At 40.0% G+C, this 19,443-nt stretch overlaps 1 protein-coding gene across 1 annotated transcript in view; it reads right to left on the bottom strand.

The window, feature by feature from the left end:
- GUCY2F (guanylate cyclase 2F, retinal) overlaps positions 1 to 19,443 on the bottom strand; it is a 133,488-nt gene that overhangs the window by 35,790 nt on the left and 78,255 nt on the right. The window contains exon 10 of the mRNA XM_075539225.1: positions 2,153 to 2,302. Within this exon, the coding sequence (XP_075395340.1) occupies positions 2,153 to 2,302 (150 nt within the window). The remainder of the gene's footprint in view (positions 1 to 2,152; positions 2,303 to 19,443) is intronic.

Here is a 19,443-nt window from a genome sequence, read left to right as displayed (position 1 = left end):
TCCCAACTGAATTTTGAAAACATTTCAGAAACAGATGTGGCGCATTTAACACTAGTGCCAGAAAGCTTACTGAGCTGTGGGTTGACATCGAGAATATCACTCATGAAGAAACCGAAAGATCATCAAAAAGATAAGGGGAAAAATCTAAGTGGATACCAGAACAGACTCTGAAACTTGCTCTTTATTGTAGAGTAACTAAGACAAATGGCAGAAATGATGAAGTCAAGGAGCTCAATAGAAAAGTTCAAAGGGAAGCTTGAGAAGAAAAAGTAAAATATTATAATGTAATGTACATAGGACCTCGAGCTAGAAAATAAAAAAGGAATGGGATCATGAGCAAGGCAAAAGATGGTTAGACGGTGTTTGCAGTTATTTTGGCCACTTTAAAATATTTTTATTACATTTTCTCATTGTTTTACTTTATTTTAGTGTTTATGAGTACAAACATTGGCATTGGATAACTGTTGGAATTTTTCTACTGTAGTATATTACCCCTTCCTGAATTTGGTTAATTATGAACATGTTATTCTGTGGCTGTTGGGAGTCTTCAACACACAGCCATGAACCTGCTATCTCCCTCTGAGGGATATAGCACCACCACCAACAGCACCAAGCCAATTATTCTGCAAAAACTTTCACATAAATTTAGACTTCCCCAAAAGTTGTAGAAACAATACAAGTTCGTGTATACCCATCACACAGTATCTGCTAATTTTAGCATCATATCTTTAGGCACTTAATTGTACAGCTTAGAGTTATCGTGCCAGGAAATTGACGCTGGAATTTTCACCAATTCTCTCCTTAATGTCATTTACTTTCTGCTCCATGAGCCAACTCAGGATCCCATATTGTATTTGGTTGTTGTGTCGCAATGTGTTCCAATCTATGACAGTTCTTCATTCTTTCCTTGTCTTTTATGGCTTTACTATTTTTTTACCAGTAATGGCAGATTATTTTTTAGACTATCTGCCAGTCGAAGTGCATCCAGTGTTTTTTCATGAATGAGCTTACGCCTCTTTTCAAGCATACCTCAGAGGTGGCTGTGTACCCCTTTCAGTGTATCATCTATAAATCAAAAACTAAACGCATTGCCAGCTTCTCAACCAGGCCTCATCGCCACCCTCTAGGTCAGAATAGAACTGCTCAATAGAGTTGCTGAGGCTGTAGATATTTTACAGGAGGAGAATGCCTCATCTTTCTGCTATGGAGCAACTGGTGGATTTGAACTGCTGACCTTGTGCTTAACTCATTATTCCACCAGGGTTCCTCAAGCATCACATAACTCACTGTTTAAAGTGGTGGGTTCTGGCTCTTAGAAACTCTATGGAGCACTCCATGTAGGTTTCTCAGCCTGTACATTCTTATGGCACTAGGAAGCATCATCTTTATCTTGTGGAGGGGCTGGTGGTTTCAAATTTCCAACCTTGAAGTGAACTTCCTTGAGTGTTACCACTACGCCAACAGGGCTTTGTGGATATGCTTTGCTGCTTGTGATGTTAACCTTGATCACTTGGTAACTGATTTCTTCCAAGATCTCCTCCCTTGTAAGCTTACTTTTATTCGCTGTGCAATTAGTAAGAGACTTGTTGAGAATTTGAAAATACACTGTTTTCCTTCAAACTTTTGCCTTCTGTTTTTATCACCTCTTGCCTAATAGACAAGTGTTTGGGTGGGAAATGAGGACAGAAGTCTATGGGTTGCCATAGAGAAAAGGCGGGGTTGACTTTGTCAACATGAGCATCAGAGGAGCTACTGAAATGTTTTAGCAAGGGCTGGGGGTATTGCCAAGGACAGCAACAACAAGAGAGCCGCATGTTATTGACATGTCCTATTGGCCCTTGGCTTGTGTCACAATTGGGGGAAATGTTTTAAAACAGCTTATTGGGGAGTGTGTTAGTCTGGGTAGACTAGAGAAACAAATTCATAAACATGCATATGCGTATGGGAGTCAGGGGAAGACTTTCTCCCAGATGCCTAAAGCAGTCTAGCTCTGAAGTCCCACCTGCTCACAACATGGGCTGCTTGAAGACTGGCAAGCTGTTCTCTCACACACAAAGCCGTATTCACTCTGCAGACAAACTCAGCAACCCAGGTGGCCTGACAATCTGGGTCAGAGTGGGCCCCCGGTGCTCCTTTCACACCTCCTACTTACCGTTGGCAGTCAAATCCATCATGCAGAAAGGGGTGCCCCGGGTCATCACTTCTTGCATGATGATGGCAAAGCTGTACACGTCTCCTGCAAAAGAGCCCAACTTGCTACCACTTGGGGCTCTCAACAGTTCAGGGGCCGTCCACAGCAACTCTGAACAACAAAAGCCCTGTGTTAGAAATACGGCGAGGATTCGCTGACGACATCGGCAATGTCTCTGAGGGTGCGGAGGGTGCTCTTTCATTGGCTGCTTTACATTTTTATTAGATAGAATGGAATGCTGGTGCCCCCTGGGATCTGAATCTATGAATTTAAGGAATTAGCACAAAAAGAAATCATATGACTCTCCCCAAGCCAAGACCACACACGCAAAGGCCCGGCAGAAGCTTGGAGCAGGGTGGCAGAGCACAAAGTAGAGAAATTATCTGATACTTGTTTTTTAGTTTTGTTTCTTAACAGTTTTGTGAATAGGTGGGGTTTACATGGTAGCTCATCATTTGTGTATTCAACAATTTAACAACTTATCAAGTGTCCCAATAGTTAGCCTTGCCCCCCCCACCTGTTTTTTCTTCCTCCTCCCTCTTGTAGGATATTATCTTCCCCTTACAATAGTTCACACCTGTCTGCCCTCTAGCCTACTGCTTCCCCTTCCATCCCTTCCCTCCCAACCCTGATTCGCTCTAGCCTGCAAGTAACAATTGGCAGGTTGCCAGGGAAGGGAGCGTGCACTACCAGTCCAATTGCCATGGATTTGCTGTTTGCTGAGATCTATATGTTTCTGATAATTTGATTGTGCCAGGGCTCAGGGATTCACGAGTTTATTTCCACTGGTCACTTCTAAGAGGATTAGAGGATCTCCAAGTCTCCTCTGTTCCTGGCAAGGCAGAAAGGTGCAGCAATTTCTTCAACTCCATTCTGAAAATATTTAAGGAGTTCCACTCTGTGCCAAACACAGTGCAGGTGCAGAGGCAGTGCCAGAGATGATTCAGACCTCAATTTACCCCCTTGAAGATCAAGTAGCAAGGCATACAGTAAACCCTTAACTGTAATTCAAGAGGGTTAGAGATGAGGTCCTCACTAAACAGTACAAGACAGTGAACCCATTAAAAAACCAAACTGAACATCCCTGCACGCTCTGCTACATTTCAAGCCCCATCAACTCTGCTTTCAGAGAGGTTATAGCCTTCAGAGAGACAGAATTGTTTCAGGAGGGTATCTGAGACCATTGATAAAGAAATACACACTAGTAATACAAGACTCAAAAGGAGGGGTATAAGCTTGAACCCCATGAAACTGTTGTTTATGTAGCTCAAAAATGGGTGAATTGGGTCACTGCATGAGGCTTCCTGGAAAGGTTAAATCTGAATGGAACTTAAGAAGGTCAAGGTCAACTCCACTTCTTGGAGTTGAGGGTGATCAGGCTTTACAAAGCGAAAGAACAGTACGTACAAACGAACAAGAGGCAGAAACAAGCAAATCGTGGTGGGGGCAGGGGATGGTAAGCAGATTCGTTTGGCTGATGTAAAAGCCTGTGTTAAGGAATAATGAGAAATGAGGCTGATGGAGTAGGGGAAGGAGGGTGACTAGAGGAATAAGGGCAGAAAGTATTTGGATGGAATACAAAAGGCAGTAGGGGTGTTGGAGCCCAAAAGAGGTTTGGTAAAAGCAGTGCTCCAGAAGATTAATCTGGTAACCCCCACGAGCTGAATTGCAGGAAGGAGACTCAAGTCAGGGAGACTAGCTAGCAAGTTATGCAGCAAGAACCAGCAAAATGAAAAGGGGCTTGGAGAGCAGCAAGATCGAGATCGGTAGATGGGTACATGGGTACATTCAAAGGCTACAACAGAGAAGAACGTGACATGACTGGGGAAGGGCTCAATGTGTTAGATGAAGGAGGGTGAGCTGGAGTAAACACAGGCTGGCATTGAAATACAGGTTGAAGAAGAGTGTGTCCTCAAGTTGGAGGAGTCAGAAGGTGGCAAGATGATGAGCATGACATCTGGCTAATGTTGGGTAAGGGGAGAGGAGAGGAGCCCAGGAGTCGAATTCTTCTCTCTCTCTCTCTCTCTCTCTCTCTCTCTCTCTCTCTCTCTCTCATTGAGCTTTTATTTTCCCTATATATGATTCTCAGTTTACATCAGGAGAAACTGAGTCACAGGCAAGTATTCACATAATATAATAAAGTTGAAGAAATTGCTAGACATCCAGTTTCCCTCTAATGCCACAATTCATTTTACTGAGCTCTAAAGGCACAGTGGTTAAGTTCATATGAAGCAGGAAAGAGACTGAACGGTTTGGGTTATTTTGGCTTGGTAGTGAAACCCAAGAAAGAGAAACCCCTCCTGGGAATTCTTCTTCAGCTAATTGTGATCCAAACTGTGGGACATGGAATTTCAGCCTCACCCCCAATCATGTACTCAGCTTCTTTCTTTGTCCTCCTGATGTCCCTGAGCCCTTGTTCCCCAACTAGACCACTCTGATCACTGCCTTTCCACCCTGGCAAAAAATCACATATACTATCATACCTCCTTGCCTAGGACTGATGTCTGCCAATAAAACTAAAAGGGCTGAATGACACTTTAGTCAAATAATACATTTCTGCTGTATAGGTTTCAGGTACCATCATTTTGAGGGGAGGACATATTTTGGAATCAGAGAAAATAGTATGCTTCTGCTTCTTCCTGGCATCCTCTCTCATCTGAGCATTAAAAAGCATAAGAAGGGGAAAGAAGGTGAAGCTCTCTGGTAAAAGGCTAGGTGATTAAATACAATCATCACCAAACAGTATTTTCCAGAGAGCACTTACATGTATGCTGTTAATGGCTAAAATGAGGCTTTATCTGTTCTATACTTATATAATTGAGAATGGACAGTAATGAATACACTTACAGCTCGCCCCATTTCTCCAACCCCACTCCAAAGCCAAGTAAGAGCCACTAACAACCATTAGACTTGAACCCTTAGGAAAGCAAGAAAAAAAATCACTATGGCTTGTTTTATATCTGCTGGGTCCAGTACTAAATCTGAGCCTTCTATGGCAGTAGAATAGACTTTGGAGAGCATTACGGGATGATTAAAAAGGAAAGGAATGCAAAAGTAGAAGTCAAGAAACCTGGGTTCAAATTTCTCAGAGTGGCCACTACTTTGCTCACCTTTGTGGACCTGTTTCTCCATCTATAAAATGGAGGTTGAACTAGTTACTCAGTGATGTCCAAAGATTTTCCAATTAGAATATTGTATTAGTCCTGTAATCTAAAGAAAGGAGGTGGGTTTCTTTTTATAATTTATTATTAATTGGGAGTTAATACATATATCATATCATTCCATAGTTCAATCACGTCAAGCGGTATTGGACAATTGCCACCACAATCAGTTTCCAAACATTCTCTTCCTTCCTGGACTCCTGACATCGTCTCCCTTTTATTCCCCACACCACTACTGTACCCCTACCCCCCAAATCCCTATTCTACTTGCTGTCACTATAGATTTATCAATCTTGGGTTTCACATACCAAAAACGAGAAAAACATATAACACAACTTCAAGAGGGTGACCCCCAATAACATAACACTTCTGAGATAAACCCTAATATGAACAAACAAAAATGCAGAAAATGTTGAGGACCAGATCAGGTTCCGCATGCATCAGAGGGGGCATCAACTGACAAAGTTTGAACTCTTCAAGTCAGTTTTATTCCTTTGATCTTCCGTACTCATCTCTCAAATGCATTCTGTTTAATAATCACTTTCCTTCTATCCCTCGATTATGGATAGGGGGAGATCACCAGAGGCTTATTTCCTATGTAGTTTCTACAAATGTCTATTGGGTTCCCACTGTCATCCAACACTTTCTGCAAACTGGATTCTCACAATTTAATCTCTGATATTGATCCCTCCTTGTATGAGTTACAATCCTTCAATGACTGATGACAGTGTGCTTTGTCCATGTGGATTTAGTTGGCATCTCACTTAGATGGCTGCTTCTTTGGAGGAAAGCTATTAAGACCCCAGACACTCTTTTATCTGATAGCCGAGCACCATCTAATTTCTTCACCACATTTTGCTATAGCACCTATATCTTCTGTGTTCCCTTCCTAAAAGCAAGTATAAAGTAGGGCCATGATGTAAGAATTAATTGTTCTAAGGTTGGAGCTAGGATTTAGTGTGACCCCCAAACCCATTCCTGAAACTATGTTTTGTTTTGTTTTAATTTTTGATTGTTTGTTATTTGCCTTTAGCTCCCTGTCAAAACAGGAGGTAGGCAACCTGGTATACCACACTTAAGGAGCAACATGCCAGCATGAAGCAGTGAACGAATAGAGAGGTCTGTTTGGCCAGCCCCAATCCCAGCTATGTAGACCCCCTCCCTAGAAGATTGCACTACAGAGGAAAGCACTGAAGACACAGCCCAGAGAGAGTGGTGGGTTTGCCCAGATAACATGGGAGCAAACTAAGAGGGAGAGAGAGGAAAGAAAGCGAGAGGGAAAGAGAACCACATCCTGGTCCACCAAACCCTGAGGATGACACTCTTGCTCAGACCTGACAAGCCACAGAGAGAACTGTAGGGCAGCCCCACCACAACACGACATCCGCCCCCCAACGCCGCACTGACCCACAGCGCTGCAGGGGACAGCACCAGAGACATAGTGCAGGAATTGCACACAGTCTGACCCCCCTACACTGGGGCGAAACATAAAGAAAACGCAACAGAGCAGCAAGGGGAGAGAAGCAACGAAGTAAAAATGGGTGCATACGCAAATTTGATGAAGAAAGCTGATGGTGCCCGGCTATTACAAGATGTAGCATCTGGGGACTTAAAGGCTTGAAGTTAAACTAGTGGCCATGTAGGGAAGCAACAAAGACCACACTGAAGAAGCACACCAGCCTGCGTGATCGTGAGGTTTCAATGTGGTCAGGTAGCAGGCATTAGAAGACCCAAAACAAACATATTGATGTGAAATAGGAGGGTCAGAGTGGAGACCCAAAGCTCATCTACAGACAATTAGACATCCCCTCACAGAAGGGTCTAAAGGAAGGGAAAAGCCAGCCAGGGAGCAGTATAGCACCAAGATGTGGTAGGTATATAATCTGTTGTCAATTTGAGAGGATTATGAGTGAAGAGGTGGAGTTTAGTCTGTCAATCAGGTCACAGCCTGATGACCTGATTTGGAGGCACTAAGGAGATAAATAGCTCATTGGAGGCAGGACACATGCTCACTCCTTGGAAGAATCTCTACTGACAAAATACATAGAGGTATGCTAATGCCAGCGAGAGCCCTGGACCTGGAGAAGCCACGTGGAGACCCTTGCAAGTTGTGAGATGCTTGCAACGCCACTGGATCCACAAAACTTCCCACTCACTACTCTGCGATCTTCCTGCACTTGGTGTCATTGAATGTGTTTCGAGAGTCTGAAGAGGACTTTACAGATTGTTATCAGACATATGGGCTAATATCAGACTTATAGACTTGATCTGGACTGGACTGGGCTGTTTTCTCAATATTCCATTGCTCTTGTATATAAAGCTCTTTCTTATACACATATGAGTGTCCATGAGTTTGTTTCTCTATTCTACCCAGACTAACACACAAGGAAACACACAACATTCCCCTAGTTCTTTCATGTTTCCTCGCCCACCCCTACTATCATGATCCCAACTCTACCTTACAACTCTAACTAGACCAGAGCATGTACATTGGTATATATAAGAGCTCTTGACACACAGAATCCAGGACAGATAACCCCCTCAGGAACAGTAATGGTAATAAGGATACCATGAGTGTAGAGGGAAGGCAAGAGAAGAAGGGGAAGAAAGGTGGAACCAATCACAATGATCGACATATAACCCCCACCCCCAGGGGGATGAACAACAGAAACGTGGGTGAAGGGAGACAGTGTATGGTATAAAACATGAAAATTAAAAATTATTTATAAATTATCAAGGGTTCACGAGGGTAGGAGGGTGGGGAAGGGAGAGAAAAAAGAGGAGCTGATACCAAGGGCTCAAGCAAAAAGGAAATGTTCTGAAAATGATTATGGCAATATAGGTACAAATGTGTTTGATACAATTGTTATAAGGGCAGTAAGAGCCCCCAATAAAATGACTTATTAAAAAATTTTAAAGATAATTTAAAAATATCAACAAAGTCCACCACCACAAACAGATGTTTATCTAACTGCAGTGGCTTGCCTGTAGTTATGATGCTGGAAGCTGTTTTTTAAAATATCAGCAGGGTTACGCATGATGTACAAATTTTAGTGGAGCTTCCAGACTAAGACTAGGAAGAAAGGCCTGGTAGTTTACTTCAGAAAAATTAGCCAGTGGAAACCTAGTATCACAAAAGAACATTTTCCAACTCATTTGTTTTGACCATGCCATCAGAAAAGGTCAGTTGCGAGTGAAGGGCACCATGGTTGGTGAAGTAGACGGGCAACAAAAGCGTGAGAAACCATTCAAGAGATGGACTGGCACAATAGCTACAATGTTGGACTCAAACATTTGGGAAATTGGAGAGATGATCTAGGACTGGGCAATGTTTTCTTCTGTTGTACGTAAGGTTGGCATGAGTCAAAGTCAGCAGCTAATTACACCAAGCAAGTAATATAAGGGCAGGGCACACTAAGATCATCAAAAGGAGAAGTTAACAGAACCTCAGGTAACATTACAGGCACCTTGTTTGAAGAGACCTAAACAGTGAGTAGCATGTAACCAGACACGGATAAGTGGATATCAGAGTGGGAAGGGAAAAGTATCCAAGGCAGAAGGCACAATATGTGTGAAGGTCTGGAAGTAAGAGAGAGCCTGGTGTAAATAAACAATTAGGGGTTCAGCTTGGCTGGAGCATGAAGACAGACACGAATATGAGCAACAGATGTTCTGGTCCATAGTCAGCCACTGGCCTCTTTTTGGCTGATGATATTCAGCTTCCCCATCCTTTCTTGTCACAGATGTAGTCAGTTTTATTCCTGTGCACTTCATGTGGTGAAGTCCACTTGTATAATTGCAGTTAATGTTATTGGAAAAAGGTATGGTCAATGGCCTTGCAAAGTTCTATCATGCAATCTCCAGTTTCGTTTCTATCACCAAGATCATATTTTTCAACTGGATCCCTTCCTTTTCGCTTCCAACTATCACAATGCAATCACCAAAAATTATCAATGCATCGTGATTGTACATTTGTCTAATTCAGACTGAAGAATTTGGTAGAATTCTTCAATTTCTCCATTGCTATATTTAGTGGTTGATGTGTGAATTTGAATAATAGTTGTATTGACTGAATGTATATAACCTATCACAGAGTTGTACTTCAAGATAAATCTTGAAATGTTCTTGTTGATGATTAATATGATGTAATTCCTCTTGAATTTGTCATTAATAGATGCTTGCAGTTGTTTCTTCTCTTCCTGTAAACCATTATGGTCAACTCTATTTTGAGAAGGCACCTCTTCCTCAACCGTATCTTGTGTGCTGTTCAACCTGAAGTGCTCTACTTCTGGCACTCGACCTGGCAGTGTTTCACTGCTCTTCATAGGATTTTTAGTATAGCTGACAATGTCCTGCTGCTATTGATAAGGTTTTCAGGAGCTAAATCGTCAGAAGTAGACAGCCTATTGCTTCTTCATAGTCTGTTAGTCTAGTAGCTCCACTGAAAACTGTTCATTTAGGTTCACCTTGCTGGTATTTGAAATATCAGTGATGCACTTTCCAGTACAACAGCAACACGTAAACCAACAAGTACAACGAACTGACAAATAAGAGAGCCAATAGACAGACAAAAAACGATGGAAACAGGGCAAGACATTGGAAGGTTTTAATCTAAATTTGATGATTTTCTCTGTAAGCCTTCACCTCATTCACAATATTTTTTAAGTTCAGAGAAAAATTGAATTAAAAGTTAATTGAATTTGTCCATGAACTTTTTGAAGACCCTTCAAATACCTCACATATACATATGAATATCCTCTGCCAAACTTATATATGTCTAGTTGTCAATGTACTGTCACTCACCTTTCTACATCTCTTCAACTTGCAAATTTTTCTGTTATCTACATCTAAATATTGTTTATTATCACTATTATTGTTGGATTGTGTATTTACTGTTGTTTTGTATTCTTGTGCATACTCCAGTGTCTTCTATTGCCTGAATTATAATGTTCTACCTTTTATTGTATATTGCCTTTCCCTTCACTCAAATAAATATATTTCTACTGTCTAGTTGGTAGTTTACCTTCCCTCCCACCCCACTTCTGGTAGTTTTCAAAGAAAGTTTCTTTCTGTAAGTAAATCTTTTCTTCTGTTTGTATAGCAGTAGTCTCAGACAATATTTGTCCTTTGTGGTTGAATAATTTCATTCAGCACAGTCCTCCAGGTTCATACATGTCAAGAGATGTTCAGCAGATTCATCATTATTCTTTAACTTGTATAATATTTCATTGTGTGTATGCATCATAGTTTCTTTATTAATTCATCCCTTTATTGTCACTAAGGTTGTTTTCATCTTTTTGCTATTGTGAATAATGTCATTAAGAATATGAATATGCATATATTTATTATCACAGCTCTCATTTCTGTAGGGTTTATACCTAGAAGTAAGATTGCTGGATCATAGGGTATTTCTCCTTCCAACGGTTGAGGAAGTTCCATACTATTGTCCACAGTGGTTGTAAAATTTTACAATCCACCAGCAATGTATGAGGCTTCCATTCTCTCCACTCCTTAGCATTTGTTATTTGGGGAGTTTTCTTTAACTTAGCTTTTATTTCTGGCTTAAGATGATAGCAAGGTATTGTTTTGATTTATATCTGTCATTGCTAATGATCATAAGCATACCTTCATGTGTTTGTTGGACACCTGAATGTCATCTGTAGTGAAGTGTCTGTTTACATCCTCTGCTCATTTTAAAACTGGGTTGCTTGTCTTGTGGGAGTGTTGACGTTTTTAAAATAAATTTTAAAGATTAATATCTTGTCATTGTCAAAATGTTTTCGCAGTATGTAGGTTCTCTTTTTACTCTGTTGGGGAAGCCTTTTGATGTGTAATAAATGTTTACTTTTTAGGAGGTTCCAGTTGTCTAGTTTATCTTTTGATCTTATGTAATGTATTACGGCCCCTAATTGTGATTCTGTTCTTTCTTTGATGGGTGTGGTAGTTACATAATCTATTGTCAATTTGAGACTTAAGAGTGAAAGGGTCAGCTTTAGCCTGTCAATCAGGTCGAAGCTTGATGACCTCATGTGGAGGCACTAAAGAGATAAATAGCTCATTGGAGGCGGGGATACATGCTCACTCCCATAGAGACATTGCTGATTACTGACTATGAGCCTGATGGCGTTAAGCTGATGCAGCAAGAGCCCTGAAGCTGAAGGAGCCATGTGAAGACCCCTGCCAGCGCTGAGATGCTTATACCGCCACTGGATCCACAAGCCTTCCCATCCACTGGCCTGTCATCTTCCTGCATTCAGCATCATTGCATGTGTTTCCTGAGACTAAAGAGGAATTTATAGATTGGTATCAGATATATGGGCTAATATCAGACGTATGGAATTGATCTAGACTGGGCTGGGATATTTCCTCAATAGTCAATTGCTTTTGTGTGTAAAGCTCTTTCTTATACACATGGGAGGGTCTCTATGGATTTGTTTCTCTCGCCTACCCAGACTAACAACACAATGGGTTTTATAGTTTTAGAATTTACATTTAGTTCTTTTGTCCAAGTTGAGTTAGCTTTGTAAAAAGCATAAGGTTTCTACTAATGAGTGTCCAGTTTTGCCAGTACCACTTGCTAAAGAGACTGTCTTCCCCATTTGATGTTCTTTGTCAATGATAAGCTTTCCAGAAGTGAATAGACTTATTTGGGGGTTCTCAATTCTCTTCCATTGGTCTATGTGTCTGTCATTGTGAAAATATTAGGCTGTTTGGGCGATGTGTTGGTATAATAGGCTTTGGGATTGGAAAGTGTGAAGCCTTCTACTCTAGTCCTATTTTTTAGAAGTGCTTTCTTTCTCTAGGATCTCTTTCCTTTCTGAATTAAGTCAAATGTTAGGTTTTTTTTCAATATCTGATTCCCTGTTGATTTTGGAATAGATTGAATGGAATTGTTATCAGTCCTTAGAAGTGAAGCTGTAGGCAGTGACATTTTGGTTGGTGAGTTTTTTGTTTCTTTGTTTCATGAAGCAACTGTTCAAATTTTCTACCTCAGTTCCTGTTAGTTTACGTAGGTAGTGGTTTCTAGAAATTCGTCCATTTCTTCCAGATTTTTCCATTTTGGGGAGTACAATTCTTCATAGCATTCCATTCTTATCCTTTTAATTTCAGTTCTTTCTGTTTTGATGCCACCCATTTCATCTTTTATTCATGTTATTTGAATCATCTTGTTTTCCTTTGTTGGATTTTTCAGGGTTTTGTGAATTTTATTAATTCTTTCCAATAACCAACTTCTAGTCTTATAGATTCTTCTTAATGGTTTCCTATTTTCTGTTTCATTTATTTCTGCTCTAATCTTTATTTTTTCCTTTCTACTGGTGAATGTGGGGCTTTCTTCTTTTTTTTCATAACTGCCAGAGTTGTTGAGTTAGGGTGTTGATTTTGGTTCTTTCTTCTTTTTCTGCTTGGCGTACATAGCACTGTGTGAGTTGCTCTCTGAGTATTATTCTTGCTGTGTCCCAGAGGCTTTGGTATGTTGTATTTTCACTTTTGTTTGCTTATAGACATTTTTTTCTTCCATTATACAATAGTTATTAGATAGGGTGTTGTTTAATTTTTGATGTATTTTTGACCTTGTCATCCTATTATTAATTTATAGTTTTACAGCATTGTGATCTCAAAAGATACTTTTTACTATGCCAACATTTCTTTTAATTTATTGAGGCTTACTTTGTGAGCTAACATATGCACCATTCTGGAGGATGTTTTCTATGCTCTGGAAAAAAATACATGTGTGTTTGAGAGTAAAGGGTTCTGTATATGTCTATGAGGTCAAGTTGGCTGAGTGTTGTTTAAATTTCTGTATTTTTGTTGTTTCTTTCAATTTGTTCTCTTCTTCATCAAAAGTGCTATATTAAAGTCTCCTCTAATTTTGATTTGTCTAGATCTCTTTTCAGTTCTATTAATGTTTGATTCATATGTTTTGAGGCTTATTCATTATGTGCGTAAATATTTATTATGTTTTTGTCCTTGTGTTGGGTTGACCCTATAATCACTAACTATATAATGCCTTTCCTGGTCTCATACCAGTTTCTAAAAATTTGTTCAATCAAAAATTAATACTGCTACTCCAGCTTTCTCTTGGTTGCCTTTTGTCTGCTATTAATTTTAATTTATTCTTATCTTTGTGTCTATGGAATGTCTCTTGTAAGGTCATGTTTTCTTATTCATTATGCAACTCTCTATATTGACTGATGCATTTAATCCATTTATATTCAGTATAATTATTATTAGGTATGAATTTTCTCTGGTCATTTTGTTGTATTTTTATTTTTGTCTGTGTGTTGTATCGATTGTTTCTTTGTTTCATGTATTTTTCTGTGCTGTGTTTATTTTGTTTTCAGATTTTCTATCCATTTACTTCATTGCTGTTGATTTTGTGTTTACTGAGTCCTTATGATTTTCTTTTTCATTTTAATTGGAGGGTTTGTTAATTTTTTGTGGTTGCAATGCGGTTTATTTTTCTAAGTTTAAAATAGCATATTCTATATTAATATTGTTTTGGCCACCTCTCCATTTAGAAATTATATAACGACAAAATTCATTCCCTCCTTTTGCTTTTTAGGTTTATCATTTACACACTATTGTCCCTGGATTCCTATTTTCAGTCCTGTAGAATAATTTTATTTATGAAACTCTTTATGGGTTTGGTTTCCAGGTGATTTTTTTTTGTGTTTTAACCTCAGGTTGTTGTCTAACATTGTACATTGTTGATTTTTTGCTCAAAGGATCATGTTTTTTAATAAATAATTTTATTGGGGGTTCTTACAATAATCCAAACAATTTTTTCTACATGACCCCTTGATATAAGCTCCTCTTTTTTCCCTCCCAACCTCCTGTACCCTTGATAATTTACAAATTATTTTTATTTTCATATTTACACTGTCCACGGTCTGCCTTCAACCATATTTTGGTTGTTCGTCCCCCTGGGGAGGCGGTGTGTTGTACATTGATCATTGTGATCGGTTCCCCCTTTCTCCCCCTTCTTGCCCCACCTTCCAATTACACTCATGGTACTGGTACTCTTACAAGTGGTCCTGATGAGTTTATTTGTCCTGCATTGTGTGTTGAGAGCTCTTATCTGTACCAGTGTAAATGCTCTGGTTTGGCCAGATTTGTAAGGTAGAACTGGGGTAATGCTATAGTGGGAGGGAGGAAGCATTAAAGAACTAGAGGAATATTGTATGTTTCATCAGTGCTATACTGCACCCTGGCTGGCCCATCTCTTCCTTGTGACCCTTCTGTGAGAGGATGTCCAACTGTCTGCAGATGAGCTTTGTGTCTCCATTCTGACCCCTTGTTCACAACAAAAAGGTTCTTTGTTTTGGGTCTTTTGATGCCTGATACCCGATCCCATCGACACCTCATGATCACACGGGTTGGTGTGCTTCTTCCATGTGGGCTTTGTTGCTTCCCTTCTAGATGGCCACTTGTTTAACTTCAAGCCTTTGGGATCCCAGACAATATATCTTGTAATAGTTGGACAACATCAGTTTTCTTCAGCACATTAGATTATAGCCCATTTTGTCTTCAGCGACCATGTCGGGTAGGGGAGCATCACAGAGGGCCAGGTTATTAGAACAAAGTGTTCTTGCATTGAGTAGAGGCCCAATGTCAATCTTCTACCTTAAAACTTAACCTATAAATATATGTACATAGACCTATATCCCCATTGTTTCATATTAATATATTTACATTTGTACATGCCTATGTTTATACCTCCATAAATGTCTTTCGTCTCACAGTTCTTTCCTGTATCTCCTTTTACTTTCCTCCTGTCCCACTATCACACTCAGCCTTCATTTGGCTCTTTGTATTTCCTCTTGGCTACATTGCACTTGATGGAATACCCTCAGGCATTCTATGTCCTCCTCGCCATCGATTTAAGATCTATGTTTGTTTCTGGGTTTGTTGGCTTCACCCCCTCCCTGTCCCTCACCTCCTCCTCTCCCCTGTTCCCCTGGAACTATTGGTCCCATTGTTTTCTCCTCGGGATTGCTTATACTGCCTATCTTATACAGATAGACATGAAAAATAAGAAAAACAAAACCAAAAAATAACCTATGAATAGTTCCAGGTCTGTCTTCTGACCCTTATGAATTTTTCTGGCTGGGTCTGATGCAGTGCCAAGCCCTGGCCCTTGAGTCAGAAGTCTGTTTTCAGAATTCCTCAGGAAATTTGTTGCTTCGCTCCCCTTGCTGTTCTGTTGTGCTCCCTTCTTTTTATACCCTGGTGTAGTGGGGTGGGTCAGACCTGGCAGAATTCCCAAGATATATCTCCATTGCTGCACCACTACCCACCGTAGCACTGTGGGGACATTATGTCTCATGGTGAGGTCAAGCCTATGGTTGTCTCTGTGCATTGGCTGCTTCGAGCAGGAATGTCATCCTCAAAACTTGGTGGGCCAGAATGCTGTCCACTCTCTCTTTCTTTCCATCTTAGTCTGCTCCCATGTGGTCTGGGCACACCTGGCACTCTCTTTGAGCTGTATCTTCAGGGCTGTATTCTGTAGTGCATTCTTTTGGGAAGGGTGGCTAGCATAGATAGGATGGGGCCAGCCCTACAGATCTCTCTGTTAGTTCACTGCTTCTTGCCAGTAGGTTGCCCTCAAGGCTTGGCACATCAGGTTGAGGCCTGGTCCCCTTCTCTCATTCCTGTGGAGATATAAACAGTACCCTCCCCATGGTGGATTAGTTCCCTGTTCCTCCAATACCTTCATCTCTCCCCCCACTTTTTTTCCTCTCCCCCCTTCCCCTCTTTTCCCTTTCTTTATGTTGGTATGATTGGACTTGATCTATTCGCTGCCTGTGTGCCTGTCCTCCCTCAACCCGTAAAGGATGTATTAAATAGTTTTTATTCTGCTCCCACTGTGTTGATTGGACCTACCTCTGCAGACTTATCTTGTACTTGTCCTTTTGAAGAGGGTTGCTCGTATTTATATCAGTATAGCGCTAAAGTTATACAGTGCCTTGTGTAGGATTGACATCTTTACTATGTTGGGTCTTCCAATCCAAGCATGGATTATCACATTTGGTTTCTTGTAGTAGGATTCCGTAGTTTTCCTCATACTAATTTTTTTTTTGAGGGTGGGGGGGTGGGTGTTGGTTAAATATATTCCTAGGTATTTTATTTTGTGCTTGGCTACTGTGAAGGGCACTTACTTCTTGATCTCCTTTTCTGTTGTCTTGTCTGATGTATATCGTAATCCGATATACTTCTATGTGTTGATCTCGTATCCAGCCACTTGTTCATATTCCTCTATTGCTGCCAGCACTCCTTTTGTGGAGCTTTCATGGTTTTCAATGTATAGAATCATGTTGTCTGCAAATAACAATAGTTTCACCTATTCCTCTCCCAAAAGAATACCTTTAATGTCCTTGCATTGCCTTATGTTGTTAGCTAGGACCGCCAGTACGATGTTGAATAGAAGTGGGTTCAAGAAGTATCCTTGTCTGGTCCCCTTTTACACTGGGATTTTTTTCATCTTTTCTCCATTGACTATGATGTTGGCTGTTGGTTTTATATAGCTAGCTTGTATTAAATTGAGGAATTCTCCTTCCAATCCAATCTTCTTGAGCATCTTAATTAGAAACGGGTGTTGGATGTTGTCAAATGCTTTTTCTGCATCTATTGATATTATCATGTGGTTCTTATCCATTTTCTTCTCAACGTGATGGATGATGCTAATGACTTTTGAATGTTGAACCATCCCTACATCCCTGGAATGAATCCAACCTGGTCATGATGGATGACTTGTTTAATAAAGTTTGTATTCTATTGGATAATATTTTGTCAAGGATTTTTGCATCAATGTTCATTGAGCTATTGGTCTCTATTCTTGTGGAATCCTTGCCCAGGTTGTATATCAGTTGTACGCTAGCTTCATAGAATGAGTTTGGGAGGTTGCTGTCTTTTTATATGTTCTGGAATAGATTGTGTAGGATCAATGTCAGTTGTTCCCTGAAAGATTGATAGAATTTTCCTGTGAAGCCATGTGACCCAGGAGTTCGTTTTGTTGGTAGTTTCTTGATAACCATATCTATTTTTTTCCTGTTGCTATGTGTCTATTGAGGTTCTTGACTTCTCTTGGCTATTCATGGAAGGGAGTGCTTTTCCAATTATTTGTCCAAGTCTTCCAGGTTTTTTAATTCATTGGAAAACAGATTTTTATGGAAGTTTGTAATTATCTTTTAATCTAATGAGGGTCTGTTGTGATTTCCCCTGATTCATCCCTCATCCTGGCTATTGGTGTTTGCTCCTTCCTAGGTTAGGATTGCCAGTGATCTATAAATTCTGCTAAACCTTTCTAAAAACCAGATTTTTGCTGCATTGATTTTGTGTGTGTGTGTTATCTCATGTCTTCCCACTCCTTTACCTCTACCCTGATATTTATTATTTCTTTTCTTTTGCTATTGGACCGATTATTCTATTGACTCTGCCCTAGATGCTGAAGATTTTGTGATAGTATATCAGTCATGAGTCTCTCTTCCTTTTTCATATGTGCATTAATCGCGATCAAACAGCCTCTGATAACTGCTTTTGCTGTGTCCCATAGGTTTTGGTATGCTGTGTTCTCATTCTCTTTATTTTCTAAAAATTTTCTTATTTCCTCACTAATTTGGGATAGTAACCACTCATTCCACAGATCGTTACTCATCTCCTAATTGTTTGTTCTTTTTAGAAATCATTCTATCAGGTTGAGTCTCCTAATTGGGGTGTTTAGCTCTGCAGCTTCCTTGTTGAATTTCTTTCCTGATGAGGTTGTTTTCTGATAGTTGTGTATGAAAGTCATCTACTATGATTGTTGAATGTGTGCTTTCTGTTTTCATTTTTTAAAGAATTTGTTTGATGAATTTTGCAGGTCTCTCATTAAGGGTGCATGTATTTATTATGCTCACTAGTTATTGATCTACTACTACTTTTAGAGTTATATAGTGACCATCCTTATCTCTTGTTATGATTTGCAGCTTGAAATTGATTTTCTCTGAGATTAGGGTTGCAAATCCTGCTTTTTTTTTTTTTTTTGGTTGCTCTTTCCTTGGTATATTTTTCACCAGCCTTTTATTATAAGCCTATTTTTTACTATGAGCTGAAGATATGTCTCTTGCAGGCATCCGATTGTTGGGTTGTGTTTTCTGAGCCAGTCTGCAAATCCTTGTCTTTTAATGGGCATCCAGTTGACATCCAAAGTTATTACCACCATCCCATACCTTTTGCATTGAGTGTTTTCCTATCTCCCCACATAACATTATGCTGATTATGTGTGGAGGGCTTAATTTGTGCCTTCTTTTCGCTGTTTAGACCATGTTATCTTGGTAGTTTGGGAAAGGTTGACTTCAGGGGGGTTGCACTATGTGGTGGTCTCCTATTTGTACTTGGGAACGTTGATCTTCTGACCACTGTGAGACAGCAAGGATGTTTTTCAGAGTTGTGTGTCTTATAATGTACTAAGTCCTGGAAGACTCTTAGATCTCCATCTATTTTGATGGACAGTTTGGTGGAATTAAGGATTCTTGGATTGACGTTGCTCTTTTTCAACTTTCGGAAGATGTTTCTCCACTCCCCCCTCCTCTTCATGGTATCTACTGATAGGTCTGAGTATATTCGTACCTGTGTACCATTGCATGTAACTGTCTTTTTCCCTCTAGCTGCTCTTGTGAGTTTTCCCTTTCTTGAAAGTTGGATAGTTTAAATATTATGTGTCTTGGTTATTTCTCCCTGGGGGTTGGTCTAATTGGTGTCCTCTTTGATTCCTGCATGATTGTCTGATTCTTGTTCATCAAGTTGGGGAAATTTTCTTCCAGGAATTTCTTCACTAGGTTAGCTGTTGGCTTCTTTGTTGTCTATTGTTCTGGAATTCCTATTATTTGAATATTGTTCATATGCATAGCATCTGTCATTGATCTCAGACTTTCTTCTGCCTCTTTGATTGTCTTGTATGACAGTCTTTCCCATTTGTTGAAGTCTTCCTGGTTGTCCTTGAGATCACTAGTACAACTCTTTGCCTCTTCTAATGTGTTGGAGAGGTCTGTTATTTTATATTTTGCTTCTGTTACCTCACCCCTTAACTCTTGTATTCCCTTTGGTGCACGC

The sequence above is a fragment of the Tenrec ecaudatus genome, chromosome X (genome assembly GCF_050624435.1).
Source record: "Tenrec ecaudatus isolate mTenEca1 chromosome X, mTenEca1.hap1, whole genome shotgun sequence".
NCBI lineage: Eukaryota > Metazoa > Chordata > Mammalia > Afrosoricida > Tenrecidae > Tenrec > Tenrec ecaudatus.
Note: the sequence above shows the minus strand (reverse complement) of the source record. Positions and strands in the feature narration are given on the sequence as shown.